Source organism: Zonotrichia albicollis, chromosome 11, assembly GCF_047830755.1.
Source record: "Zonotrichia albicollis isolate bZonAlb1 chromosome 11, bZonAlb1.hap1, whole genome shotgun sequence".
In the NCBI taxonomy this organism is placed as follows: domain Eukaryota; kingdom Metazoa; phylum Chordata; class Aves; order Passeriformes; family Passerellidae; genus Zonotrichia; species Zonotrichia albicollis.
In genome coordinates this window covers 14,564,787-14,590,693 of record NC_133829.1, presented here as the reverse complement: position 1 = coordinate 14,590,693, position 25,907 = coordinate 14,564,787, and the positions used below count along the sequence as shown (strand labels likewise).

Here is a 25,907-nt window from a genome sequence, read left to right as displayed (position 1 = left end):
ACTTCAGAGTCCACCAATCCACTCTTTTATACCACTGCTCTTATTGGCCACAGGTGTGGCCTGTTAACATCAGGCCTGTTCCTAATCTTTGGTAATTAGCTCAGCTGCAACTCTTTAGGGGATAAGATAACATTCTATACCACCTTCATTTACCCATACTGTATCCCCCCTACAGAGATTGCAGTAATTAAATGTAAAAGTCAAAAATTAGAGAAATTCAAAGATCAGAAAAAATGTTTTCAAGGCCAAAGGTTTGCTTTTAGGTTTTGTTGAAAGCAAAATTCAGGGAGAATAGACAAGGGAGGTCTGGATATTTTGAGACATGGGATATTGTGTGAGGAAGCATACATAATGCATTGCTATGGTAATGGTTGCCAGAGTTGGTAGGTTTTGTGGAAAAAAAATAAATTCTGTAAAAGTGTAGTTACATAAGCAACTGCTACTTCAGTCACAAGAGCCATTCAGTTATCTATATTATCATAGAACTTCTCATATTTTACATTTTGTGTGGCAAGGGGAGCAGTTTACTGAAGTGGCAATTTATGTAGAGGAAATGTAGATTTCCCAGAGGCGAGCAGGTTATTAAGGAGAGAGTCTGGTCTTTACTCCAACATATTGTACTAACAGTACCATTAACTACAGGGTCTGATAGCTGCTAATGTGTCAACAGTGGCAAGAAATTAAAATAAGAGACTGAAGAGTATTCAAAATGGTAATTCTGAAGTGGAAATACCCATAATACTTGGGAAAGACACTTGTTCTCAGCTCTCTATTTCCTTTTCTCTTCTCTTCCTTCACTTCTCTTTTACACTTCTTTCTCCTGCTGTCTGTAGCCATGGCTAATCTGTTCCAGGTTCCAAACTGAGATAAGCAGCTTCCTGTCAAATAAGCCAATGCTGCTGGATGAATTGACCTTGACATGACTGCTGTGATGCCAAAAGCCACAAGCCAATGGTGACAATTGTTACATATTGTCACCTGATTGGTATTGTTGATGCATGTCATAAAAATACCAGGTGGTAAAGACACAAAGAGTGCAGTCCCTTGCTACATCAAAATCTAACATCTTGAACCTCAATGAACAGTTGTGTCAGGCACAATCTGAATAAAACCTTTCCATATGTATGTTACCTGGGTTATTACCTCCCACTTTGCAAAATACATTTGCTCTGAAAATACATGCAAAATTGGGGATGGGACCATCAAAGCAGGAATACTGGCAGTGACTTGGGCATGCCAAGTAATAGGTGTTTGCAGGAAGCCAGTCAAGGTTTTCTCTCAGTATTTGCTGGCAAGAAATGGCTGTTTTTCCTGATCCTTGATTGCATTGGCTCAGTGCACCCTCTCTTGCAGAATACCATCCACGAGGAGGTGCATAATCCATGAGAATTTTCTCTTATAGATTCTTCCCACGTAAATTTCATTAGGAGAGTAGGATTTCTTTTCTATTTCCAATGCCACTCCAAATCATTCAGATGTGGAGAAAAGCATGACCATTCATTAAGGAGCTCTGTACTCCCAGCACATCCTAAAACCTCTTTGAGGACTGGCTACTTCTCTAAGTGAACACTGGAAGCAGGAAATACGAGGTGCAAGCACCAGAGCAGCACACAGTATTCCAAGTTTTTATAATTTTTTTGTATAGCCGTATATTGACATCTGACACCTCTAAACATCATTACTAATGTAGGTAGTAGAGTGTTTATGTCATTTTTTGCATGTGTTTTGTGTTCCTTCAAAAACTTAATAACAATAACAATAATAAAAAGCATTTGAGCAAATTATGGCTTTATCAACTGGCATCATTTTATGTCCTGTTTTGTTCTTTTTCCTTTCCTAACAAACATTTGTATTTTTGGATTGGTGTCATGCACTGAGTTGATGTTTTTATGAAAATGTTTGTCACAATCCAAAACTTTCACTTTGAGTGGTAACAGGCAACTCAGAGTTCATCACTTTATTCATAAAGCCAAGAACACTAGTCCACATATATAATTTCACGTTTATCTACACTAAATTTCCTCTGCCATTTTATTAACCAGCCAGCCTTAAGACCCATTTACAGTTCTGTGCATAGCTCTCACACTACCTACATTGAGTAAATGTATATCCTCAGCAAATTTTTCCACTTCACTGCCAAGATCTTCTTCCAATCAATTTTTGAGTTGGTTAGGAAAAATCAATCCCCTGCAGATTTCTGCTAGTGACTTCTCTCTGTACTGTGCCAGTGCTCACATGGTTGAAGCCTTGGTGCTGGGGAACGTGGCATTCAGCACAGGTCTGTAAGGGTGCTGGGGAGCTGCATGGTCCCTGGTCTGGGATTTCCTCTGTAAGGATCACCTGCACTTCTGTGCTGTGCTCTGTCCCTTGCGCTGGGATCTGCACTCCAGCAGAGCTCACAACCTGATGTGTGCCTCCCTCTGTGCCTGGCACACTGGGCAGCAAGTGAGGGGATTTTTAGGCATTTCCAGCAGTGGAGAACTGTGTGATTTCCATCAGGATTCTACATTGACTGAGGTCTTCTCAAAAGGAATTTTTTCTATATGCAGTCCAGACTTATGTTCTTTGTCATGTGATTTGACCCCCATGTTACATATCCCTTTTCATATGATCAGACACACATAAGAAAGAATGAACTTCAGAAATCTGATTTCACACAGAAGGTAGGACACTAATAGCCTTTGCTAAAGGAATGTTTTGGGGCATAGAAAAAGTGTTTTAGAGCACAAATAACAATGCATAATCTTGTGATCCAGTACTCAGGACCCAATACAGCAGTTCGGTAGGGAAACTGCAGAAAATGAGTAGGAAGTCTGTGGTAATATGATTTGTTTTCATAAAGATGCAAAAAAAAGGAATTGTTTATTAATCTGTTGGAGGTGAATGAATATAGCCAGACAAATAAAACCTAGATGTTCGAATAGATGTGGCTTTTTCACTTGGTTTGGACTTCACAGGCTTGATTTACCACTATGGTGCACTTAACTTTGCTGTTTGCAAATGGAATGTGGGTATGAAGGTCTCCAAAAGCAAGGAATTCAAAATCACATCTCTGAATTTGGGCTCATACTCTTCACTGGTTTGTGTTTGAGTGCCATTTATTCCTCTCAGGGAAGACAGTGTGTGAATTTTGTTTGCCACATTCAGTGAAGGAAAGGAAGTATTTGCCACTATGCCTTTGAAACACCAAAGTTCCATTTGTATGGGTTGTAAGGAACATGGGCTCTTTATTGATGCTAGCAAATCAAACCAAGAAATGCTTCTAAAAATCCTCTGCATCTGTCTCTGTGTGTGTGTGTGTATTGTGCCTAGGAAAACTGGGCAAACAAGTCATTATGCTATTGTTGCAATTCTAAATAATCATTCACAGTTATAATTTCAAATAGGCAGCCGAGGAATTGTCCTGTGGTGCAGTACCATCTAGTGGCCCTATTGAACAGGGTTTTTTGGAGACAGGTACTGGTGCTCAGTATTAACTGCCAAACGCTGCATTTGTTCATGCTTTTTATTATTGTTATTGTTGTTAAGTTTCTGAAGGAACACAAATCACATGTAAAGAATTACATAAACACCCTACTACCTAAATTAGTAATGATGGTTAGAGGTGTCCGATGCCAATATACATCTATGCAAAAAAATTATATCTGTTGCTGTGGCTTAACTCTGCACTTCTTTCTGAATAAATGCTGCTTACATGCTTTGTACACATTATTTTTTGTTATTTAAAGCAAGTCGAAGACTATCACTTTTACAATAGAATTTATAATTAGCAGTGAAGTTTTGACACACATAAGCTTTGTTTCCCTGTGCAAAATGTTCATTTCCAAATGACAGATTCCAAAATATTCCGAGTTGAAAGGGACCCACAAGGATAATCAAGTCCAAATTCAAGCGACTTAAGGCAATCATATACAGGGACTGAACCCACAGCCTAGGTTGGGTTATCAGCACCTTATTGTAACAAACTGAGCTATTGTGAGCTGTAGTCCATTCTCAGTTAGATTCCTTATCAACTTAGGCAAAGCATGACTCCAAACACACAACTGCAAATGTTGGAACTGAATGCTAACTACACAAAATGAAGCATTTTAGGAGTTTCCAAGGTTTTATTTCCCCTATTTTTATGTTCAAATCCCTGGAGAAGGAACTTAAATCCCAGTATCACAGCATGTATCAGGTTACACGCTGTTCTTACATAGGTCTTCCTCAGTTTCTATTAATCTGAAAGTAAATAAATAAAAATAACAGAAACTGTGATACTAACTTAGGCTGTCTGCCATACTCCAAGAAAATGTATGAGGAAAATATTCTTCTACATATGTACTTAGCCCTTAATGCTGAAAACTAGCAGTGTCATCAATGCATTACATCACTACTGAATACCTGTAGTAGAGACCAGGGATGTTTCCTAGCACAGCATCCAAAAATCAACATCTAAAAATGTTCTTTATACAAAGCAGAATTGTACTTTACAAATGCCAGGTAAAATCAAATGCAATTAAAGCTTCAGTGGTACTTCACTTATACAGAAATTAACTCATGGGAAATGTGATTATTAAAGACATCATGACAGTGATAATTTTAACCTGTATTTGTTGAATGATTGGTTCAGTTGCTCCTCAGCAGAAAGGCTTCCTTCTTGGTCACTCATCTGACAGGTTTCGTGGAGCTCCATCTCTGCCACAGCTCTCAGTTTTGTTTGCTCTGGTAACGCTGGGAAACGCATACGGTCAGGAAACAAAGAAATTTCTCTAATAGATGATGAGTAATTCAAAATAACATCTACAGTTTGGTGTAATTCTGTCAGTTATGTTAAATTTGGGTAAGTGGCTGGCTTAGGTAAACACAATATTTTTTGACCTTATATTCATAAAGTGGTTTCCCTATTCATACTTCCAATAGACCTGGGATACTCAGGTCAGACAATTTATAGAAATTTGGGATTAATAAAAAGTCTTACTCCACATAAAATTCTGTCTGGTCAATGAAGAACTGACTTTCTATGGTATCATATGGGCAAGTTGTAACCCACAGTTTCTCCCCATGAAATCACTAGGGGCTTTGTTTTATATTATAGGGAGAATTTTAAGTAAAGGAATCAAGTCACTAATCTTGATGCATCAGTGGTGCTGTAACACCCCCTAAGTTACTGTGAGGGTAATTCTTTGAAATAATGAGGTGAAAGAGTTCAAAGTGGTGTGAAAACAACTATGTGCAAGCAACACATCATCCTTCAGTGACCACATCTCACTAGCACAGTTCACAGTTTTTGCAGTGAGCCACAGCAATAGTCCACAGCCTGAGTGACCTCTTGGAGCCATGCCACATTTCCAGCACCTGTCAAATGGTTCTTTCTGTAGGGCATGCAGACAATGGAAACCCATTAAAATAACCATATCTGCCAACAGAGGCAGGTCCAGAGAACAGAAATTGGCCTCACTGTACATGGAGCTGATCAATAACCGAGATTGATTCTATTCTGTGTGCTCAGTCAGCCTGCCATAAAGAGTGTCTTTAACCAGCACAGTGGGCAGGATGGCACTGCTCTGTAGCTGGGTGCCGATGCCACACAGCACAGCCATAGCAGCTTCTCATCATGCATCTAGACTGCATTCCCTCCTTTTGATTCCTTTGCCCTATCAGTCAGCTTTTAGAGGGTGGAGAAGAAAATTATTGTAATGGAAATAATGAACAATGTTCTTTTTCATCATATCTTTCTGTGCACCTTGTAACACGGTTTATCAAAATCGATCTATAAAAATCCACAATGCCATAACACATCATGCATTTTAATTGAATCTGCAATATATGTATGCATGAATTTAAACAGATTATTTGCATTAATTAATGTGAATATATAGCATGTGTTTTCCTTTGCCTGTTATCTAGTCAATTATTACTAGCAAAAACGGATTCTGAAACTAGCTTTGCACATTTGATAAGCGCTGCTGGGGGAGGGGAAGGAAGAAAGAGTGTAATAGTGGCTGAGCTAAGGCAGCCTGAGGCATTTTTCTGCCTGCACAAGGCACAGACAGACAGAATGGATTGGGGACATTGTTCCAACAGTATCCTTTACTCTTTTGGAAATGTGTGGCATTTGCTTTCTCCTTTTTCTCTGTATCTCCTGTGATGTTGTCAGGGAGACAGAGTCCTTGACTTGCACCCCGCAGCTGAGGCCATCCCCCTTTAGAGCAGTTCTACCCCCAAACCTTGTACCCGCTGGAAGATTGAAATCTGTTCTGTGACAGGCCTCTGCACGATCTGTTTAGGTGGCATAGAATAAAAACCTCCCTGCACTGTCTCTTCAGTTAACTCAGAGGAAGCCTAAACTTCATCCCAAAAAGTATATTCCAAAAGACCTGGCTTTATAATGTATTTATGATCAATTGTATTTAAATGTATATGGTTTTTGAAAAAATGATAGCATAAAGAGGCTCTTTTTATAACATTGTAGTCTGTGAAGCACATTGTACATGTAATAAATTCCCCAACAACATTTGTGAACTCCCTTTGATTTCCCTGCTATAAAACCTTACTGTAAATTGATCTTGAAAAGTTACATTAAATGGGCATCTTTTGTAATTAAATTAGGGTAAAATGTCTGTTGCTTTCTCATGTAATTAGAACTCCAACTGTCAATTTTAAAAGTAATCAGGTTGTCAAGAGAGAGCACAATCTAGTTATTTTAAAGGTCAAAATGGTTTTTATATTTCAATTTTTTATATTTAGTTTATTAATATTTTTACAGGACTCAGACTTCTTTCATTTATAAATAGTTGTAATTTTAAGGTGTTTAAAGCTGGTACTGAAAGATGTGACTATTTTAATTACATTCTAAAAGGACATTTCTATATAACCTTGGAGCACAACCCTGCAGTCATTGCTGAGAAAAACTCTAGCTGACTTGATAGACTGAAATTTAGAATATAACAGACACAAAAAATAAAAATAGGTCAGTAAGATATAATTGTGAGCACTCTGCACGTTTTCACATTATCTTTGCTAATATCAAGCACAATATTGTTCCGCAAATCAGCACGGCTAGTGCCTGATGTCCAAATAACCATTTGATTCACTTCACTTGTATTGTTGGTATTTAGTAATTCAATTCTTTTTCACACAGTTGTTTACAGACAGACACAGTAACTAACCAGAAAAATGTGAACAGGATCACTTACTCGGGCTTTTGCCTACAGAATTTCTCAATCTATTTTTAATATTTCGGAAAGCGGAAGGAACATAAACGATCAGTCTTACATTTCTTATCTGAGCGTTATCAGTAATACCTAGAAATCCTTTTCCCTATCCTGACTTTCATTTCTTAATAGCAGCAATTTGAGTATTCAGCATTTTTTCAGGTTAAATATTCTAAGTATAACAATAAAATATGTTTAAATTTATTTCTCCATATTATTTTCTCTTTGATAACAAAGAACCATAAAGGCAGCAAATACTATCTCTGGTTTAGTGCAAGAGAGAAAGTAAACACTAATTATAGCAAATAACTATTAGTGTCAAAGGATTGCAAGACATTACCAATATACACTTAAGCATTTCAGAGCAGACAGTGACCTTACCTTCATAGCCAAGGAGAAAGCATGTCAGCAAGTTAGGAGAGACCTCCTCCAAAATGGAACAAAAGGCAGAGAAAGCACCTGGGCCTTTTAAATAGAGTTTTTCTAGAAAATATTCAGTTCTCTTCTTGTAGCTCTCCTGGGACCAAATGTCTTTGTATTCCTCCAAGGAAAAGACTCTCTTGTAAACCAAATATGACAGCACTTTGTTCACATCCAGCTCCTCCAGTATTTTCTCTCTCTGATTGCTTGGGATTTCAGAAAGCCACTTACTCCTGCTTTCATTTTCTCTTCTGGTAGATTTTGCACAGTTGTAAAACCAAGACTTAGCTGTTCTTCCAAACATTTTGATATTTAAGTAGAAAATAGAAAATTCTGCTTCTGCATTTATTGTGCAGTACTCAGTATGCAAAATAAACATAACGTGGATGGCTAGAATGCAAATACATACTGCTGTCTGTGATTATTGTAATTCCAATGGAATAAAGAAGGCCTACATACAAATTATAAAGAAATCTAGCTCAATGCCTGCAGCCTCCTAAGAGGATTACATTACACTAATTAGCCCTTTACAACTGTTAACAGCTTCTGAACCGTAATGATGAGACTGAGAATTGCTTAGTTACTGTTACTTTTTAATTCTGTGACTGATCTTCAAAGATATCCCTTTGCAAAAAATAATTCATTCTAGAAGACAGCTGATCAAACTGAAATAATCTGTACAAGCTGGTGCAGGACATAAAATAAAGCATCCTTTGTACACTTTGATGTTATATTCCTCAGAGGCCATATCCAAACCACAGTACAAATGCCCTCCACTTCTTGTTCTCTCATAAAATATTGGCTTTAATATGCAATGGAATTACACATTTAGAAAGCATGTTTCTAAATATATTTTGTAAACCTGTATGCAAAAGGTAAAAAAAAAGGCTACAGATTAAGACCTTTTTGTGAAGGTAAATACATAACTACTAAGAATAACAACACTTCTGCATGTCCAGATTTTTATGCCATTTCCAAGCAAAATAATTCATGCAGCGTCCATTTCCTGAGCCAGGTTTACCAGTGGAGATTACTGCAATCCCAGTGGAGGTGTTCTGCCACTGATAATCATTCATTGAGGATCACACATTACATAACCTCCCTTATGCAAATGCTCCTTAGTACATGGACTGCTCGGGCTTGTTTTCATACTTTCTGTCAACACAAATTCCCTGTATAGAAAAGCTATGAATACTTTCTGCCTCCTCCTCCTGTTTCTTAGTCTATTTTTTCTATTTCTACTGCTGCCAGCTGATAATGCATCCATGGCCTTGCTCGTGTGGCCTTACCTGCACTTTTCTAAAGGGTAGTTGTGGAGGAAATAAAAATATTTTGCCAAGCTTTTAGTCCAACGAGTTTTGGAATATTTTCTGTCTTGTGATCTTAAGTTGCAACCACTGTATCCTCCTGTCAGGCTTCTTTTGTTTCCAAAATTTCAAGTACTTTTCAGTTAACGTAAAAGTTGACCACTGACCATATCATAATGCAGGAATTTTATTGACTATGTGAGCATCCAGTCAGCCAGCGAGGCTTCCCAGAATTGTTTGGCAGCATTGCCTGTCACCTTGTGGTTGTTTGCAGATACAACAAGCCTCTGTGTGACACATCGTGTTGAGCAAGGACCATGGGATTGTGTTTTATTTGAAGCAATATTAATGGTCCCAGTTTACAGTGTCATGGCTTATTTGCCATAGCAGTGAGATCCTCACGCTCCTGTGGACATCTCAGGTAGAGCTCCCTGTGCTCTGCACATCCCCACCAGAGAGGACCCTCTGGGGGGACAGGGATGGTACAAAGCAGCGGCAATCCCAACCATGAGCCATCCCAACCATGAGCCAGGGAGCACAGCTAAACCAGGGTCATCTGCAGAGGGCAGAGAAAGTAGCCAACCTATCTGGCATGTCTTCTAGGTAGCCTTTGAAAGCAGGGGCTCTTTAATTCTCAAAATTCCCTCTGGTTTTGAACATCCATAGAGGTAATACAATTTTTTTTCTCTCTTCAAATTGTTTCTGTCTCAGAAGTTGTACTAATTAACACCATATTATCTCAGCAGATAAAAGATCCTCATAGAGAGTACTGGCACTCCACATATGTTAGACAGCATCCTCTACAGCTTTGGAGGGGAAGTTCTTCCATTACTTTGCTAAATGCTAGAGCAAGCCCAAAATTACATGTGTTTGAGTTCATAAGGCACTACCCAAAGATGAGATACAGAGGATATAACCTGAATACATTTCTCAGAGTTTAATTTAAAAAACAAATCTGTCTGTATTTTGTCATCAGTATCCTAAGCAAAGTAACTAATTCTGCACAGCAGTGAATTTAAAAATTAAAGGAATAGGTAACCTATCAACTTAATAATGAACTGGATTTCTAAAGGAAGCTATAGATTATGTGTTACTTTCACACCTGCCAATCCAACCTCAAAGAAATACAACTTTGCTGTAGTGAGGGATAGACATAGGTGTTGTCAAGTTGCACCTCTTCAGGAAAGGAAGGAAGAATTGGTGCAAATGAAAAAAGTGCATTGGTATCAGTTTGCTGAGGTATATTAGCCTAAAATTTGTGAGTATACACTACAGGAGTGTCTTTGGACTTGATGCACTGAATAATTGACGTTTTTCTTCTGAAGGAGTACAAAGTTTGGAGCCAGAAATCTCCCCATTATTTTTGTTGGTAAAAAAATATATTCTTATAACCTCAACTGTGTTCTTATAAAATCTTAAAATCACAAAGAAGAGTAGATGATATAGGAAATGTATCAAGTTGTGAACAATTACAAAATTTATCTCTCTGCCTTCTTACATACCATGTATTTATTTCTCACTGTGTAAATAGAAGAATAAAATGCTAAGATTCTGATTTGGTAATTGCCAATTTGGTAATAAAAACGCACACCTTTTAAAGTCTGAGTATAGGTTAAAGGCAAAAATTTGAAAGTGTGTGTTGAGAAACTGAAGACTGAAAAGTGAATGTGAAGTGCGATAAAGGGTGGAAACTAGATAAATTGCAGATGGCAAGGAAGTGATTACGACAAAAGGATACATGAAAGTACGTGGTGCATATAAAAGATTTGTGATGGAGAGCTATTTTTTTCTCAGGGTCAAGGGTCTGAGGTGTTTAACTGCAATGACCTGTAAATGATGCAGCAGACTGATGGGTTGTGCAATAGGAGTTGTACAATCTGAGTCCTAATACCTGGCAACTCAAACCTCTTCGAAGTATTTACCTTCGTGCTAAGTTCTGCAATTTGTGCTAAGATGCTCAATAGTTTCAATCAGCCTGATTTCATACGAAATGGTGTCAGCCAGGAAGCATCCACTACAAATAAGCTCTGGCAGTGTTTATTTGACATTGAAGTCAAATAAGAATGCAATCGACCAACACGTTTTAACAATGCCATTGTTTCATAAAGCGTTTAAGGAAAGACTGAATGTGGCACATGGAGCCATGCTCCACTTGACGCGGTGGTCCTCGGTCATAGGTTGTACTCGATGATCTCAGAGGTGTTTTCCACCCCAATTGATTCTGTGGATATCTACGCTTCCCAATTGCTCACCGGCCTCGGGTAGGTTGATTGATCACCGGCACAGCACCAGCGGCTCCGTAGAGCCGTTTGCTCATTTAAAAGGAGCGATGGGAGCAGGAACGCCCCTCACAGCCCGGGCGGGCTCCGGCGGCAGCGGGCGGGGCGGGAGCGGAGCGCGCCGGGGCCAAGATGGCGGCAGCGGCGGCCGCCGAGGCGGTGGAGCTGCGGTTGTCGCGGCAGGAGCGGGAGTTGCGCTGGCTGGCGGCCGAGGTCGGGCGGCTGAAGGAGCCGCAGGAGCTGCACTGCCCCGGCAGCGCCAGCCCCGAGCTGCAGCGGCTGCGGGCCGAGAACGAGAAGCTGCGCTACCGCCTGCTGCACCTGCGCCGCAGCCTGGCGGCCGAGCTGGGCCGGGCGGCGCCGGCGCAGCCCCCGGCCGGCGGAGAGGTAGCGCCGGGAGCGCTCGGAGCGGGGCGGGACGATGACCCCGGGCGGGCGGGAAGGGACGGGATGATACAGGGGCACTCACGGGGCCGAGCCGCCTGTGCCCAGCCCCCGGGAGCAGAAGCCTGACGCGGTGTCTGCCCGCAGCACGGGGCAGTGGTCTCTGCCCTTGTGCCAAGGCAGCGCGTTCATAAAATTGTTTGGGTTGGGAAAGACCATAAAGATCATCTTGTTCCAAGCCCCTTGCCACGGGCAGGAACATCTTCCACTAGACCAGATTGATCATAGCTCCATCCAGCCTGGCCTGAACACTGCTAGGAATGGGCATCCACAGCATCACTGGGCAACCTGTTCAAGGTGTCACACCATTGAAAGTTGCTATGACTGCTCACTCCTCTGGTTTGATCTCCAACGGCCTCTCTGTGGTGATTTTGCTAATGATAGTTGTAGTAGTAAAATTTGGAAAATTTTGTTGAGAGGACTTTGCTTGGTGAGCAGCATTGCTGTGTCTGCTGAACATCAAAAGGATGTAGTTTAGATGTGCCATGAGAAGTCTTTGTACTGAGGACATACCTTCTTCCCTGTAATTGCCTTTCTAGCCCTATATTATACTGATTTGGTTTGTTTTGATGATTGCTGGGAAAAAAAGGTGATGGTATAATGGGGATATACTTTGTATTCTCACTGTTTTCAGAAAGTCTCCAGTGCAAGTCCAGCTGATGCAGTGAATCAAATTAAAGAGGAAAAGAAAAAGGAAAATGAAGCTGTGAACCAGCACCAGAATGATGTAAGTGGTTCGTTAATACCACGTAGTAATACAAATGGTTTTCAGCCAGGTCAAGAAAAGGCACTCAAATCTGGAATACTTTGCTGTATTTTAAAATCCCAGCTTTTGGGGAGAAAGCTTGCTATAGCACAGAGAAAAAAAACCTCACATTATTCAAGAGCTTAATCTTGCATTAGTAGGGTTACTGATACATTGTTAAATCTCTACCTTTTATATAACGAAAGGATTTAGGTTATTGGAAAATAAAGCTCATGGTTTTGTGGTGCGTAAGGAGGGTGATGGTTCATGAGCATTCATGATGGCTGAAGGGATGTTGGCAGTATTTCTGTAGTACAATAGAGCTTAATAATTCACCTTAAGCTAAGGTGAGTTTTACTTCTCTCAAAATACAGGAACCTTCATGTGAACTGTCTGGCTTGAATCTGATGCTTTGAATGTAGTGACAGAAGTGAGGGCTTGTTGGAGTGATCCAAATTTCTCCAGGACATCTGCCAAATGCAAATTTTGGGTCAGGAATATAAGCTGCTTTCTGAGGTCCAGCTCACAGACCCATTTAGACCCAGATTGATGAAAGTGCATGGAAAATGACTCTAAAATAGTCAGTAAGTTAGATGGGACTATCCTGTATATTATCATTTATAAATGCTTTATTGAATTTTAGTGTAAATTCCAGTACAGTTAAATCTGGACAAGTTGGAACCTCTGGGGATGCACCAACACTGTGAATCCTTTTACTCTCTGTCTCACAAATATGTGTATGTGACCGACTTTGTCTTACAGCTCCAGTGTGTGCCGAGCTTCATAGAAGACAGACTGAAGCTTTATGAAGTACTGAAAAAAGAACATGATGCTTTGCTAGCTTACAGAGCAGTCAACCAGAGCAAACCTATCAAAATTACTCTGACAGATGGGGAGACACTTGAAGGGGAATCTTGGAAAACCACGCCATATCAATTAGCTGTAGGAATTAGGTAACGGCACATTCAAGGAGTTGTACTTCTGTAGTGATCAAACTGTTACTATCATTTGTCTCTTACCTTGTTATATAAAATGTATATCATGGTCACTGGGTGGTGGTTCCCTTAAACTGGTTTGCTTGGGAAGCATTGCCACTTCAGCTTCATGTAGTAGAAACAGCTGGTTGCAGTTCTGATGCTTGGGATTCTGTGCTGGGATCATAATGCTTCCAGCTAAATCTGTGGCACTGCTGGGAATTGAGAGACATTTTGTGAGTCAGCAGAATCAGTAGAACCTGTTGTAAGGAGCAGCCTTTCCTCCAGATCCCCAGCACTGAAAAGTGTTAAACAAAACCTCTCAAGACCTTAAGGTTCTAAACCTTAAAAGTAGGCAAGTGTTTAAGAAGACCACAGAAGCAAAAGTTTATGGTCTTCAAGTGCTACAAGATGTGGATGTGATCTTTAGAAATCTAAAGTCTTTTACAAATCTGAACCTAAATATTCTTGTCTCTTGTCTCTTCTGTTTCTTTAGTCAAGTGTTGGCTTCAAACGCAGTCATAGCCAAAGTGAATGGTGAGCTCTGGGATCTGGACCGTCCACTGGAGGGAGATTGTACTCTAGAGCTGCTCACCTTTGATAATGAAGAAGCCAAAGCTGTGAGTAAACACTCTGCTTTCTGCTTGATTAAAGAAACTAATGACATAAAATTGATTGCCAGCATTAAGCTTTAAAAATCTTATATTAAAAAACTCCACAAAACTATTCTAGTAATGTATTTCCTATGATTCAACAAAGATTAAATTCTAAGTGCCTGTAGTCTGAGAGTGAGTAAAATCTGTGTCCTTTTCATCCTTCCTCTTTTACATAAACAAGTTATTTCTCAAAGGAGTTAGCACAGAAAGCCTTGATTTGTATGTGAACTTGAAGCAGTCTGTGGTTTGGCTCAGTGCATTTGAAGATCAGATGATGAAAGCAAAGTGAGGCAGTCTCAACTGTTTTCTAAAAGCTATCCAATATTAGACTTGAGCCATAAATAAAATCTACACCCCCTGGTACTGGCACTGTTTATTAGATCCTTAAGTAGACATTTCTTAGTCAATTAAACTGTATGTATACTTAGCAACTTGACTGAGATTTTTTTTTTAATGGTATTCAATCTGAAGCTTATGTTATCCTTATACGCTGGGATTGGACTTCAGTTTTGTCAAAGAATTATTCATGTGATTAAGCTTGTTGGAGACATTTCAGGAGCCTGCCAAGGCTTTATCTTATAGCAGTAGCTCTGAAATAGTCTCTATTAATAAGAAGTCAGAACATCAGACTGGTATTGATCTACTGTGTTGTTGGCTTCTCTGCTGACATTTCAGGTAATGTACTTTACAGACCCATTAATAAATGTACTGAATGTGAACAATGGCAGCCTAACTCACTACATTGCTTTAGATGTGATTAGTGGTGCACAGACTTCAACTGAAATTAACTTCTAAATAAACAAGGTACAGTAATTAAGTTGAAGGAATTGTGCAGAGGTAGAGTCATCCTCTTTCAGACTGAACTATGATGGGCCTTTATCTTTTCATTTTGAAGTATTCTAAATGAGTAATACAAAGTTGTTTTACTTCTCTCAAAATTTGAATAACATTGGTTCCAGTCTGTGTCCTACCTGCAAATATCTCTAGTTTGCTTTTTCTTCTTTTTAGTTACACAATGCCATTGACCTCATGGTTTGCTCAGCTGACTTCATTTACAGGTTTATTGGCATTCAAGTGCTCACATTCTTGGAGAGGCCATGGAAGGACATTTTGGGGGCTGCTTATGCTATGGACCACCAATTGAGAATGGATTTCATTATGACATGTATATTGAGGACAGGTAAAATTACAGTGTCTTTGAACTTTTGTAGTCCCTATTAAAGATTAGTACTAGAATTGTTTTGTTTGTTTCTGCATGTTAAAAGTATAATTCTGACTCTAATATGATTTGAAACATAGTCTTCTATATATACAGTTCAATTGAGTGTGTGTATATGTTTAAATTCAGAAGCAGTAAGAGCTGAAGCTGCTCTGTGGAAAAAAATGCAGTGTTTGGGTTGAACTTTCTGAAATTCCTGTGAGGCAAAGGGGATGGTTTCCTTCAAGAGTCCTGTTTGGTTTCCAGGGGCGACAGTCACTTGTAGAGAGGGCACAAATGTAACTTGTCTAGGTGTTCACTACTTTTCTAATCCTTGTGCACAGCTTTACAATTCTGTTTTTTCCTTCTTTATCCTTCTGTAGGCAGGGAGAATACTGAATCTGCATGAGCTGATAAACTGGCTCTTGGGGCTGGGTTGAGCCTTTTTCCCCCTTGGTTTGTTTTTTTCCTAAATCATATGTGTATTTTGAACTGTAGGTCTTCCAGACAGTCAATCATGTCAAAGACTGTTCCAGACATTCAAAGGAATGTTTGCAATGGATTTTTCAGGGTGGTACTATCTGTGTTTCTGGGTTTTATGTCTGAAAATACAGCTGATTGTAATTAATTAAGAAAAAAAAATACTGTGACAAATCACAACACATTCCATGTTTTTCGAATTAGACCATTAGAAAAATGGGAGTACCAAAATAATTAATTTACATTTCTTTTGCCTGTCTTTTTATCTAGAAGTGTATCTAGTACTGAATTCCCACTACTAGAGAACCGTTGTAAAAATATCATAAAAGAGAAACAGCCTTTTGAAAGGCTAGAAGTCAAAAAGGAGATCCTGTTAGACATGTTTAAGGTAAATCTTTAGAGTAGCTGTGAATCTGATGTGAGTTTTTTTGTTGTTGTTGGTTTGTTTTGATTTGTTTGGGGTTTTTGTTTGTTTTGGGGGCTTTTTGGTTTTTTTTTTTAGTTAGAAGTATCTTTTACTGATGCACTTGTAATATAAGAATGTAATGTTTGAAGAGAATTTTATTATCCATTTTGTTAACGTTTCTGGCTTTTCATGCTTCCACACACAGTATAACAAGTTTAAGTGTCGTATCCTTAATGAGAAGGTGAACACACCAACTACCACAGTATACAGGTAAAGAAATATACTTGAATGGTATTATTAGGTATTTTTATAGCTAATTAATTTAATTTTAGAGAAAAAATTGGGTTTTTTATTCTAAGTTCTGAATTCTTGTGTGATTGGGACTATAGTTTGCAAATATTATTGCTGCGTAGGTATAGTGTGATTTTCTTTCTCTACTGGGACAGATTAGGTCTCAATTTGTGGACAAATGTCAAATCCAGTTTTTATTTATCCCCTCTGGTTTCAGTAGACTGATTAAAATAAATTGCCATCTCCGACATTGTCTTGATGCATAATGTATAGAGCTAATTCTAGCTCAATGTGGGGTGAGGAGCCTGCTCCTTCAGTTACTTGTTAGTTGGTTGGAAAATGGCAACATCATTTTCTGTTTGATGTGCATACTTTAAAATTTCCTGGCCAACTTGAACAAGTTCACATATGGAACTGTATGAATTGGCAAATGTGAAATGATGCTCTTGAAAATGGATCAGTTGTTCTGAGCATTTACTGAGTGAATATTTCACTTCAGGTAGAAAGCACAGTTACATTTAAGGTGCACTGAGTTTGCTGCATTGTGCATATTTATATTTACTGGCATGTTTGAATGAGTCCAACATGAACTTGTGTGTCATTAGTGAATGTATTGAAAAATGTTGGGTTGCTTGGAAATGAACACTCTTTTTGTTTTGGCATGTAGATGTGGTCCATTGATTGATCTCTGCAAGGGACCACATGTGAGACACACTGGTAAAATTAAGGCCCTTAAAATAGTTAAGGTAAGTTTAAATTAACTGTGCATCAATATGAAATAAATTGTCTGTTGATTTATTTATATGTGTATTCTTCCTGATCTGACTGTACTAGGATTGGTCCTTTGTGTAGTTTTCTTTGGTTACTGTACAATAGTTCTTCATTTCTTTCCCAGTTCCCATTGCACAAGTAGAACTACTGACTTTAGTTGTTGATCTGTGTCGGACATTTACTGATTCTTGGCTAAGGCAGTAGTACCTCAGTGGAAGTTACCAGCATGTTTTTATCAGAGTATTAGTGTAGTAACCTGCTCATTTAGACTGATGAAGAGCACTGCAAAACTACTCTAGCTAGTGGTGACAGATGAGCTGTGGAGCCAATTCTGCTGTGTGCAGGAGGGAAGAGCAGCCTCAGTCCCTGTGGCAGGACTGTGCCACTGCCTCCCCTCAGCACTGCACTTCACAGCACAAGGGTCTGCTTAGTCTGACTGCAAGGGGGTGTACATGCTCTGTTCTGCAGTAAGTTAACATTAAGGTACTCACTGGGTCCGAAAAACAGTATTTTGACCTTGTCAGGTACAGGAGATCAAGTGGACCTCAGCAGGTCTGCAAGTGCTGCTGTTAAAAAATGGCATTGCTTCCAGGGAAGCCAGAGACAGTGTTTGCAGAGGCCTCTGAATGTGTGTTGTAGTTTAAGTTACTCACAGATCCTACTTTTGGTAACCTTATTAGACTGAGCTCTTTGGAACATTCATCACTGTGGCTTTTCCTGGCTTCCAAACTGAAGTGTGTGGAACTCTTGAGTTCTGGGGATTGGGTTGGTAGAGGGTTAAAACTGCTCAGATTTAATTGTGCAAGTTAGGTTTGGTTTGCTGTTCTTGTTTTCCTACTGCATTATGTTTTCAATGTAAACAACTCCTGTCTCTTTAAAAGCCATAACATGAAAAAATAAAATATGCCATGATGTGAGTTAAAACAAGGTACCTAAGCAGAATAAAATAGGATTTGACCTGTCACTTCTGCTTGTCTTCTGTATTAGTATGCTGACTAAAAGGCACTGCAAGTCTCTTTGTATTACAAACAAAAGCTGAAGGACTGCAAATAAATCTTCTCCCAAGGAAAAATGCAATGATGTTCAAATGGGTTAGTGTTTATCCCTCTTTCCCTGACATTATGTAATATTATCCTAAAGTATGGGTTGTGTGTATCAGAGTTCCTCTACATATTGGGAAGGAAAATCTGACATGGAAACTCTGCAGAGAATATATGGAATATCCTTTCCTGATAACAAAATGATGAAGGAATGGGAAAAAGTTCAGGAAGAAGCCAAAAACCGGGATCATAGGAAAATTGGAAAGGTACACTATTCCACTGTCTACTTTTTATACTTCTGTTGTAGAATTTATTCTCTTCTCTTGTATTTTAGTTTCGGTTTGATTTTTTGTTGTTGTTGTTTTTTGACAGTTTTAAGGGGAGCCAGTTCTATGTGCTTCTTGGTGTCACATTTGAAAATTTTAGTTCTACAAACTCATGACTTGCATATGAGTGTTAAACTAATGTTGGGAAGAAGTTAATGGCTTTAGTCTCTTAGTTTAGGGATATAAACCTTAAACCTATTAATGTAGAGTCTTTTCAGATCCTACCTACACCACTCTGTTTTTCACAGAAGAGAATTTATTTAGAATTTGTGTAAATAACATGGTTTGGTCATTCTTTATAATTGGTGGAAATTTGGGGAAATGTGTGTTTACATGGTCAAAGAATCAAATGGAATTTGGTGTTCTTACAATCTCTAGGAGTAAGAACTGCACATCAATTAACTTGTCTTGCTGAGAAATTTTAGACCATAAACATCTTGTTGCTGTAATGTCCCATCTTTGCAAGCAGTGTCTTGATATGTGTGAAGTAGTTACATTCTGCAATTCTCTCTGAATTGCTATTAGAGCATTCTGGTTTGGATTTACCTAGGAGCAAGAACTCTTCTTCTTTCATGATTTGAGTCCTGGAAGCTGCTTTTTCCTCCCTAGAGGTGCCTTTCTGTATAACACTCTCGTGGATTTCATACGGGTGAGTATGTCCTGATGTTACTGATACAAGTCCTGACAACTTGATTGTCATTTGTTGTTAAATGATAGGCCATTCATAGTGCTGAGCTGGCCACAGAAAGAGAAGCATCTATGTATGTAAACATAAACAAGATTTTTACAAGGATTATAAAAATTTAACCTTTTTGAAAATAAGGCAGAGTGAAGCTGTGTTTTTTCAATTGTGCCAACTCCACATGTGCAGTAGTCCTATTGTGTCCCTGTAAATTGCCATCATAATACCACAGTTGAAAAGAATCAAGCTGTTGCTTGTCAAAAGCTCTCTCACCTTTTCAACGTTGCGTTTGCTGTCCAGGGGGAATATCGCAGGCGCAATTTCACTGAAGTCGTGTCTCCAAACGTCTTCAACAGTAAACTCTGGGAAGCTTCAGGACACTGGCAGCACTACAGTGAAAATATGTTCTCATTTGAGATTGAGAAGGAAACCTTTGCCCTTAAACCCATGAATTGTCCAGGACACTGGTTTGTACTCTCAACTGGAAAATGTCTCATTTTATGGTATTTATCCTTTTTGGGGCTGAGGAGGAATAAAAGGAGTATTAATACACACAGTAATGTATGTATGCAGTAAGTCTGCCCTGAACTGGGTTTGTGCATGCTAATACTAGTCTGTACCACTAGTAAATATCAGTTCTGTGGGATAGAGGTGGGCATCAGATGTGGTGTTCCAAGAAGAGTATGGATTAACCAGTCTTGATTTACTCTTGCAGTGTTTTTTTCCTCAGTGATCTTTAGCAGCACACTGAGTAGTGTGCTCCTTGTGTTTGCCTGTCTTTCAGGATGTAGACACTCTGAATGAGTAAATAGTTAAAAATGTGATTACTGTCTGTACAGAGCTTTATTTCTGTGTTGCTGAGATCTCCTGTAAGAAGGGTAAAAGGAAGGTTCTGCCTTGTTCCTTTCAGCTTGATGTTTGCCCATCGGCCCCGATCCTGGAGGGAATTGCCTCTTAGACTGGCAGACTTTGGAGTTCTTCACCGAAATGAGCTCTCAGGCACTCTGAGTGGTTTGACTCGTGTGAGGCGCTTCCAGCAAGATGATGCTCACATCTTTTGCACAATGGAACAGGTAAAAAGAAAAAAGGCGCCTTCCACATCCCCACCAGTCAACCAAAATACCCCTTCCCTCTCTTAGTGCAAACTAACAGTAAGCAAGACAAAAATCCCCAAAGTATTTCAACTCTTGATTCTTCCATTGTATAGTGTAAAGCTGCTTTTGGTTGTTTTTTTCTAGGTGCTTCATTTTATTTAGAAAGATGCATTGGGTAGGTAAACCCCAGAAAGTAAGATTTGTTGCGTTTTCCATCTCCCTCTGCAAAAAAAATGCAGTTCATCCCATTGTTTTCTATAGTAATGCTGAATAAAAACTTTATTTTGTCAGTAATGCCATAAATTTTAGTGGAACTACAGGTAAAAATTGATTTACTTTAGTTCAAGATGCAATTTGACTCCAGAACCTCACGCTTAACAAAAATACCACTTTTCTTGCCATGCTATGAAGCCACAACACTTCAGGTCTTTCTTTGGCCATTAAATGGATTTGGGTTCCTTGGATGTCATTTTCAAGTGGCTTTTAATTCTTTCTTATGTTCTTGTTATGAGGAGTTCAGTATCTTCAATTACATTTTTATGTAAGTTAATTTTAACCTATTTAATATGTTTTATATTTAAGATTGAAGAGGAAATTAAGGACTGCCTTGATTTCTTGAAGTCAGTGTACGCTGTCTTTGGCTTTACCTTTCAATTACATCTTTCTACAAGACCAGAAAATTATCTTGGAGATTTAGAGATCTGGGATCATGCAGAAAAGGTGATTAATTTAAAAGCAAACAAACCAACCCCTTAATGTATGTACTTACAGAGATAGATATTTAACTGAGTTCTTCCATGCTGCATGGGGAAATTGCTTAAATCACATGCTAAATACTGCCCTTGGATTCTTGTAGGAAAATAGCACATTAAATCTGAAGTTTCTATAGAAAATCAGAACTTTCAGATTCTTACCTTGCCCCTTACCTTGAACTAGTTAAATTTCTATTTTTTTTTTTCTGATTAATCATTATATTTATACAAGGAACCACTATTTCCACATTATTTATCACAAATGAGCAAATGCTTGAACAATAGAGGTTGTGCTGCCTTTTGACTCCTTTTGAATTTCAAAGGCAATTGCTTTGACTTGCAGTAATTAGAGGCCCTTCTATACCTTTTTTAATTCCTCTCTCATTATTATGATTAGCAACTTCAGAACAGCTTGAATGACTTTGGAGAGCAATGGAGTTTGAATCCAGGAGATGGAGCATTTTATGGCCCTAAGGTTAGTGAGTCAGCATTTCAGTATAACTTTGGGATGGACAGAAATGCAGATGTACTGCAGGCAGACTATATTTAGTAACTGTGTCATTTTGCTTCACAGATTGATATTAAAATCAAAGATGCAATTGGCAGGTACCATCAGTGTGCCACCATCCAGCTTGACTTCCAGCTACCCATTCGCTTTAATCTTACTTATGTTGGGTGAGTGGTTCAGCTGAATATCTTCCTTTTTAAAATGGAATTGAACAATAGCTTTCATTATCTGCAATTCCCATTATGTACTAATGCTATATTGCTCATTTAACAAATGATTAGCTTGTAAATCAGTCAGCTGGTAGGCAGAGCAGACACCCCCAGTGGGTAGAGGAGCGAGTCATGAACTTGGAGATATTTTCTCACTGTAATGATAGCTCACTTTGATTGTGAATGCAGGAAAATCTCATTTTCTGTCTTGTCTGCCAATTTTGAAGACAATTGATCACAAGTAATGTTAAAAACCCCTCAGCTGAGTCAGTTTTCTTTTTCAGCCTAGTCATTGTGTCTCCTTGGAATAAACAGCACACAAATTCAAGTATGCCCTAAGGAGCAATGTATGTTTGTACTAAGTGGTTCTTTATTTTTGTCTGATTAAATTAGTTAACTTTGAACATAAACCAAGTGCAAACAGCTTTTAGTGAAAATCTGTCTGGTTTCCAGCTAAGCCCACTGAGGAAATTAATTTTAGTGCCATGTTGACGTGAATACTCATTTTCTGGGTTGTATTTTTGCAAATCTGTGTTTGACTTTTGCATATTTTGAAGATGGGGAAGATAGATAAGAATTTGTAATTTTTTGGTCCAGTGGTATATTCTACAGTACATTTCATAGCATTTATGATAAGTGATAATATTATTATGAACTGGTTTTTTTTTTTTAAAAAGCCAGTTTTTTAAAATTTCAGGATTGTAACTTAAGTAATGAAAAGTAAGGGCAGGTAAGTTCCTTTACAACAAAATAAAAGCAAGTCCTAATGGATAGGGAGTGCAAGGAAGAACATAAAATATTAAAATGCACAAAAATGGTGCTGAGTCAGTCAAGTGTCTTCTCAAGTTTAAGAGTGTGTCTCTGCCACTAGCTGCAGGCATGATTATTTTAAATTAGAATTTCTTTAAAAGCCCAGCTGACTTGAAGTACATTTTTAATAAAACCAGTAGACTTTTCATAAGTATAACTAAAATTTGTCTTTATGTTAAAAGTAGAATCAAAAATATTAGTAAGATTACATGTGTGTGAGCTAAGATAACTTTATTTTTAAACAAAAACCTTCTTTTTTTTCAGTAAGGATGGTGATGACAAGAAAAGGCCAGTGATTATTCACAGAGCTATTTTGGGATCTGTGGAGAGAATGATAGCTATTCTAGCAGAAAATTATGGAGGAAAATGGTATGTGGAAATCTAAGACTTTAACAGTTCTAACAAATGGAATTCTAAGAAGACTTTAACAATGTAGAAACTGCATATCCTTCCTATTGTCCCATATATTATAATGCAAAAATAATAACCCTAAAATTTTCTCAAAATTAGTAAGATTACAAGAAAAGTCAGGTTTTCTGGTCTGAGTTGTATGATATCCATACAATTTCATGAGGCTGCAGACAAAAAAATTAAAAAAGGCAGAAATAGGAATTGTAATTGAATGCGCAAGTCCTGCATTATTCTTGTTCCTTTTTTCTTCAAAATTGTGCTTGTGTACCAGCCGGATATCAGATGTATGTAAAGCAATTATTTGTGTATACACAGGCATTAAGTAATTGTAATATGTGAAATATTTTTGTACTTCTAAGATTGATCCTTTTATCTTGGATAAGATCTGGAAGTATTTCTTCATGAGTGTATTTAAAGTACTAAGGAAGAGTTAATTCTTATTTTCAGTCACCTGACTGTCCATCTTCACTGTTAAGTAACAGATAAAAGTGAAAATTATGCAGAAAAGAATTCTGTTTCAAGTTGTGAAGTCATCTGGGAAGAAACCAGAAGGTCCAACTTCCCAATATGTCATTTTACTGCAATCAATCTATTTGCTATTTTGTGTGAGCTTGAAATGAGGGAGAATACACTATCCAGCAGCCTTAGCTAACATAAATAATTCTATACAGAAATGATTATTGTGGAACATGGCTGTGGCTGTGAGTGGAAATGTAAAATGCACCTTTGTTTCCTGTGTCCCGTGCTGGCCAGGCCGCTGTGGCTGTCTCCACGGCAGGTGATGGTTGTGCCTGTGGGCCCCACCTCGGAGCAGTACGCCCAGCAGGTGAGAGCACAGCTTGTCTCCTTGTGCCTGCAGGCACATTGCAGAGAGCCTTTGTGCTTGTCCTAGAGCAGGGAATTAATGCGCGATAACTCTGGAGACATGGTGGGGGAGAGAGGTCAGTTTTTTGGTATAAAAGTTTCTGTCCAAAATTTGTGTATGTCTGAGTAAGGGGTATGCAACTTTGAGTATTTTGGGTTCTTTAATTATGTGCATTCTTCTGTAATTATTCAAGGATGAAGCATCCTGGATGACAAACCTTATATAACTGATGCTTCGTTACAGCACTCTCAGCTCTAAGTAGGCAGAGCCAGTTTCTTCCATTTCCCACCATGTGTATTATTGATTACATCCCTTTTGAACCATGGTGGGTTTTACACCTGTCCCATGTTCTCCTTTTAATGCAAGAATAAGTGTGTTTGTTCCTACTCCCCTTTGTTCTTTCTCTGAGAACATTTTTTGACATGCAGTAGCAGAGCAGCACGTGTTTGATATAGATGTTATCTTCTATTGTCTCCCAGCTGGAATGCTGCTGTGTGTGCAGGTTTATTCAGATAACTTCATCACTGAAATCGTTATAATCATCCACAAGAACAAAATTATGCATATGCATTAATTAATTATTGAAAGAAGTCAATAACTGCAGCGTTTACAAATGTATGTTGTAAACTATATAGTAATACTAAGAGGGTTTTGGTTTCTTTGGATTTTTTTTTTTTAGGTTTGCAACCAGTTTTTTGAAGCAGGATTTATGTCAGATGTGGATCTAGATCAAAGTTGCACATTAAACAAGAAAATTAGAAATGCACAGCTGGCTCAGTATAACTTCATTTTAGGTAATTACAGCATCTTACATTTCTGAATATCATTTAAGTTCTGATGTTGGACAAAGTTTGTTCTAGGCTCATTTTCTAATGTAGATTGTGTAATATTTTGTGCTATGTCTTGCAGTGGTTGGAGAAAAGGAGAAAGCAAATAATGCTGTCAATGTACGAACCAGAGACAACAAAGTTCATGGAGAGATTTCAGTATCTTCTACTATTGAAAAACTCAAGAAATTTAAGACTTCACAAATTGCAAACGCAGAAGAAGAATTCTGATGTTGCTGCTAGGAAAAAAAATATTAGCTGCCTATTTGAAATGTTTCTTTTATCCTGCACAGCAGTGATGCTCATCTAAGAGAATTTTCAGTTCATGGATACACAAACTAAGCAAATGGAGCACTGTTGGTGCTCCAGGAAAAGCATGAGAGGACAGATGCACCTGCCAGTTCCTTTAACAATCGCATGGGTTTCCAATCTGCCTGAATTGCAGAATGCTTATTTAGGAAGTCCTACACCTCTGATGTGGTGGGTTTGCTGTGGAAATAAGTCAGGGCTGTACCATGGTGGGGATCAGGAGGCTGGGAAGGACAGGGGAGATGCTGGGGGTGCTGAGCTCCCTCAGTCACGGAGCAGGTACCTGACTGTGACCTGGCATCCTGAGCCTGGCAGTGCACACATGCCTCAGGAGCAGTTTGCATTAGGTTTTCTTCTAGCTTCAGATGGTAACAAAAATTTGGGAGGAGATTGAATAGCTTGATTGTTTCAGAACGAGTGTTCAGAGACTGTGAATGCACTGGAGTCTTTGTTGGAATTCTCAGTGTAAAAGGCACTCGTGGAGCTGGTGGGATGGCTGGTTGCTGTGATGGTGGTTGCCAAGAGTGCAGTTCAATTACTATAACTTTGTGTGAAGTGTTTTATTTTTTTTCCCTCTGTTTGCTGCTGTTTTGGCTTTTTACTAAAACAAAAAAGTAAACTTTGAAAAACCTTTCTGTGTGTAGTTTATTATTTTATTTGCTACAAGTAGTTAGGATGCTGAAAAGGAGCAGAGGAAAATTTTAATTTTATAACAGTAAGCTGGACTTGAAGCTGGCCATATTTCTGTTTTGTTTATGCTTAGAAATTATTTTTAAAGCTGCTGTTGCAGGCAATTGAGCTGGATTTTTTTAGAGATTGATTTTGACCATTTTTTTCACTTTAATATGCTGTTATTTAGTTAACAGACTTAAATAGTGTTAAGTGTATTGCTCAGTTACCTAAGCTA

General features: G+C 38.6%; 1 protein-coding gene across 2 annotated transcripts; it reads left to right on the top strand.

Moving 5' to 3' along the window:
* The first annotated feature begins 11,296 nt into the window (after positions 1–11,296).
* TARS3 (threonyl-tRNA synthetase 3) lies at positions 11,297–25,631 on the top strand. Of its 2 annotated transcripts, XM_074549460.1 has the most exons (19): positions 11,297–11,589; positions 12,281–12,373; positions 13,154–13,344; positions 13,862–13,985; positions 15,080–15,201; positions 15,970–16,087; positions 16,311–16,375; positions 17,064–17,142; positions 18,327–18,473; positions 19,084–19,182; positions 19,516–19,682; positions 20,126–20,288; positions 20,892–21,029; positions 21,459–21,536; positions 21,636–21,736; positions 22,853–22,957; positions 23,753–23,825; positions 24,544–24,658; positions 24,774–25,631. In XM_074549460.1, the coding sequence occupies exons 1-19, from the start codon at positions 11,335–11,337 to the stop codon at positions 24,920–24,922; spliced, it is 2,382 nt and encodes a 793-aa protein (XP_074405561.1). In that variant the 5' UTR covers positions 11,297–11,334; the 3' UTR covers positions 24,923–25,631. The 2 variants fall into 2 exon arrangements, with proteins under 2 accessions (XP_074405561.1, XP_074405562.1); XM_074549461.1 differs by lacking the exons at positions 24,544–24,658; positions 24,774–25,631 and having other exon boundaries at positions 23,671–23,792.
* Positions 25,632–25,907: the final 276 nt, after the last annotated feature.

What these genes read in the sequence shown, in the direction of transcription:
- TARS3 (XM_074549460.1), top strand. Translation starts at nt 11,335, where the DNA reads ATGGCGGCAGCGGCGGCCGCCGAGGCGGTGGAGCTGCGGTTGTCGCGG. An exon ending in TCTTTTGCACAATGGAACAG is followed by an intron (nt 20,289 to 20,891) that starts GTAAAAAGAAAA and finishes TTTATATTTAAG; the next exon opens with ATTGAAGAGGAAATTAAGGA. An exon ending in TTTAATCTTACTTATGTTGG is followed by an intron (nt 21,737 to 22,852) that starts GTGAGTGGTTCA and finishes CTTTTTTTTCAG; the next exon opens with TAAGGATGGTGATGACAAGA.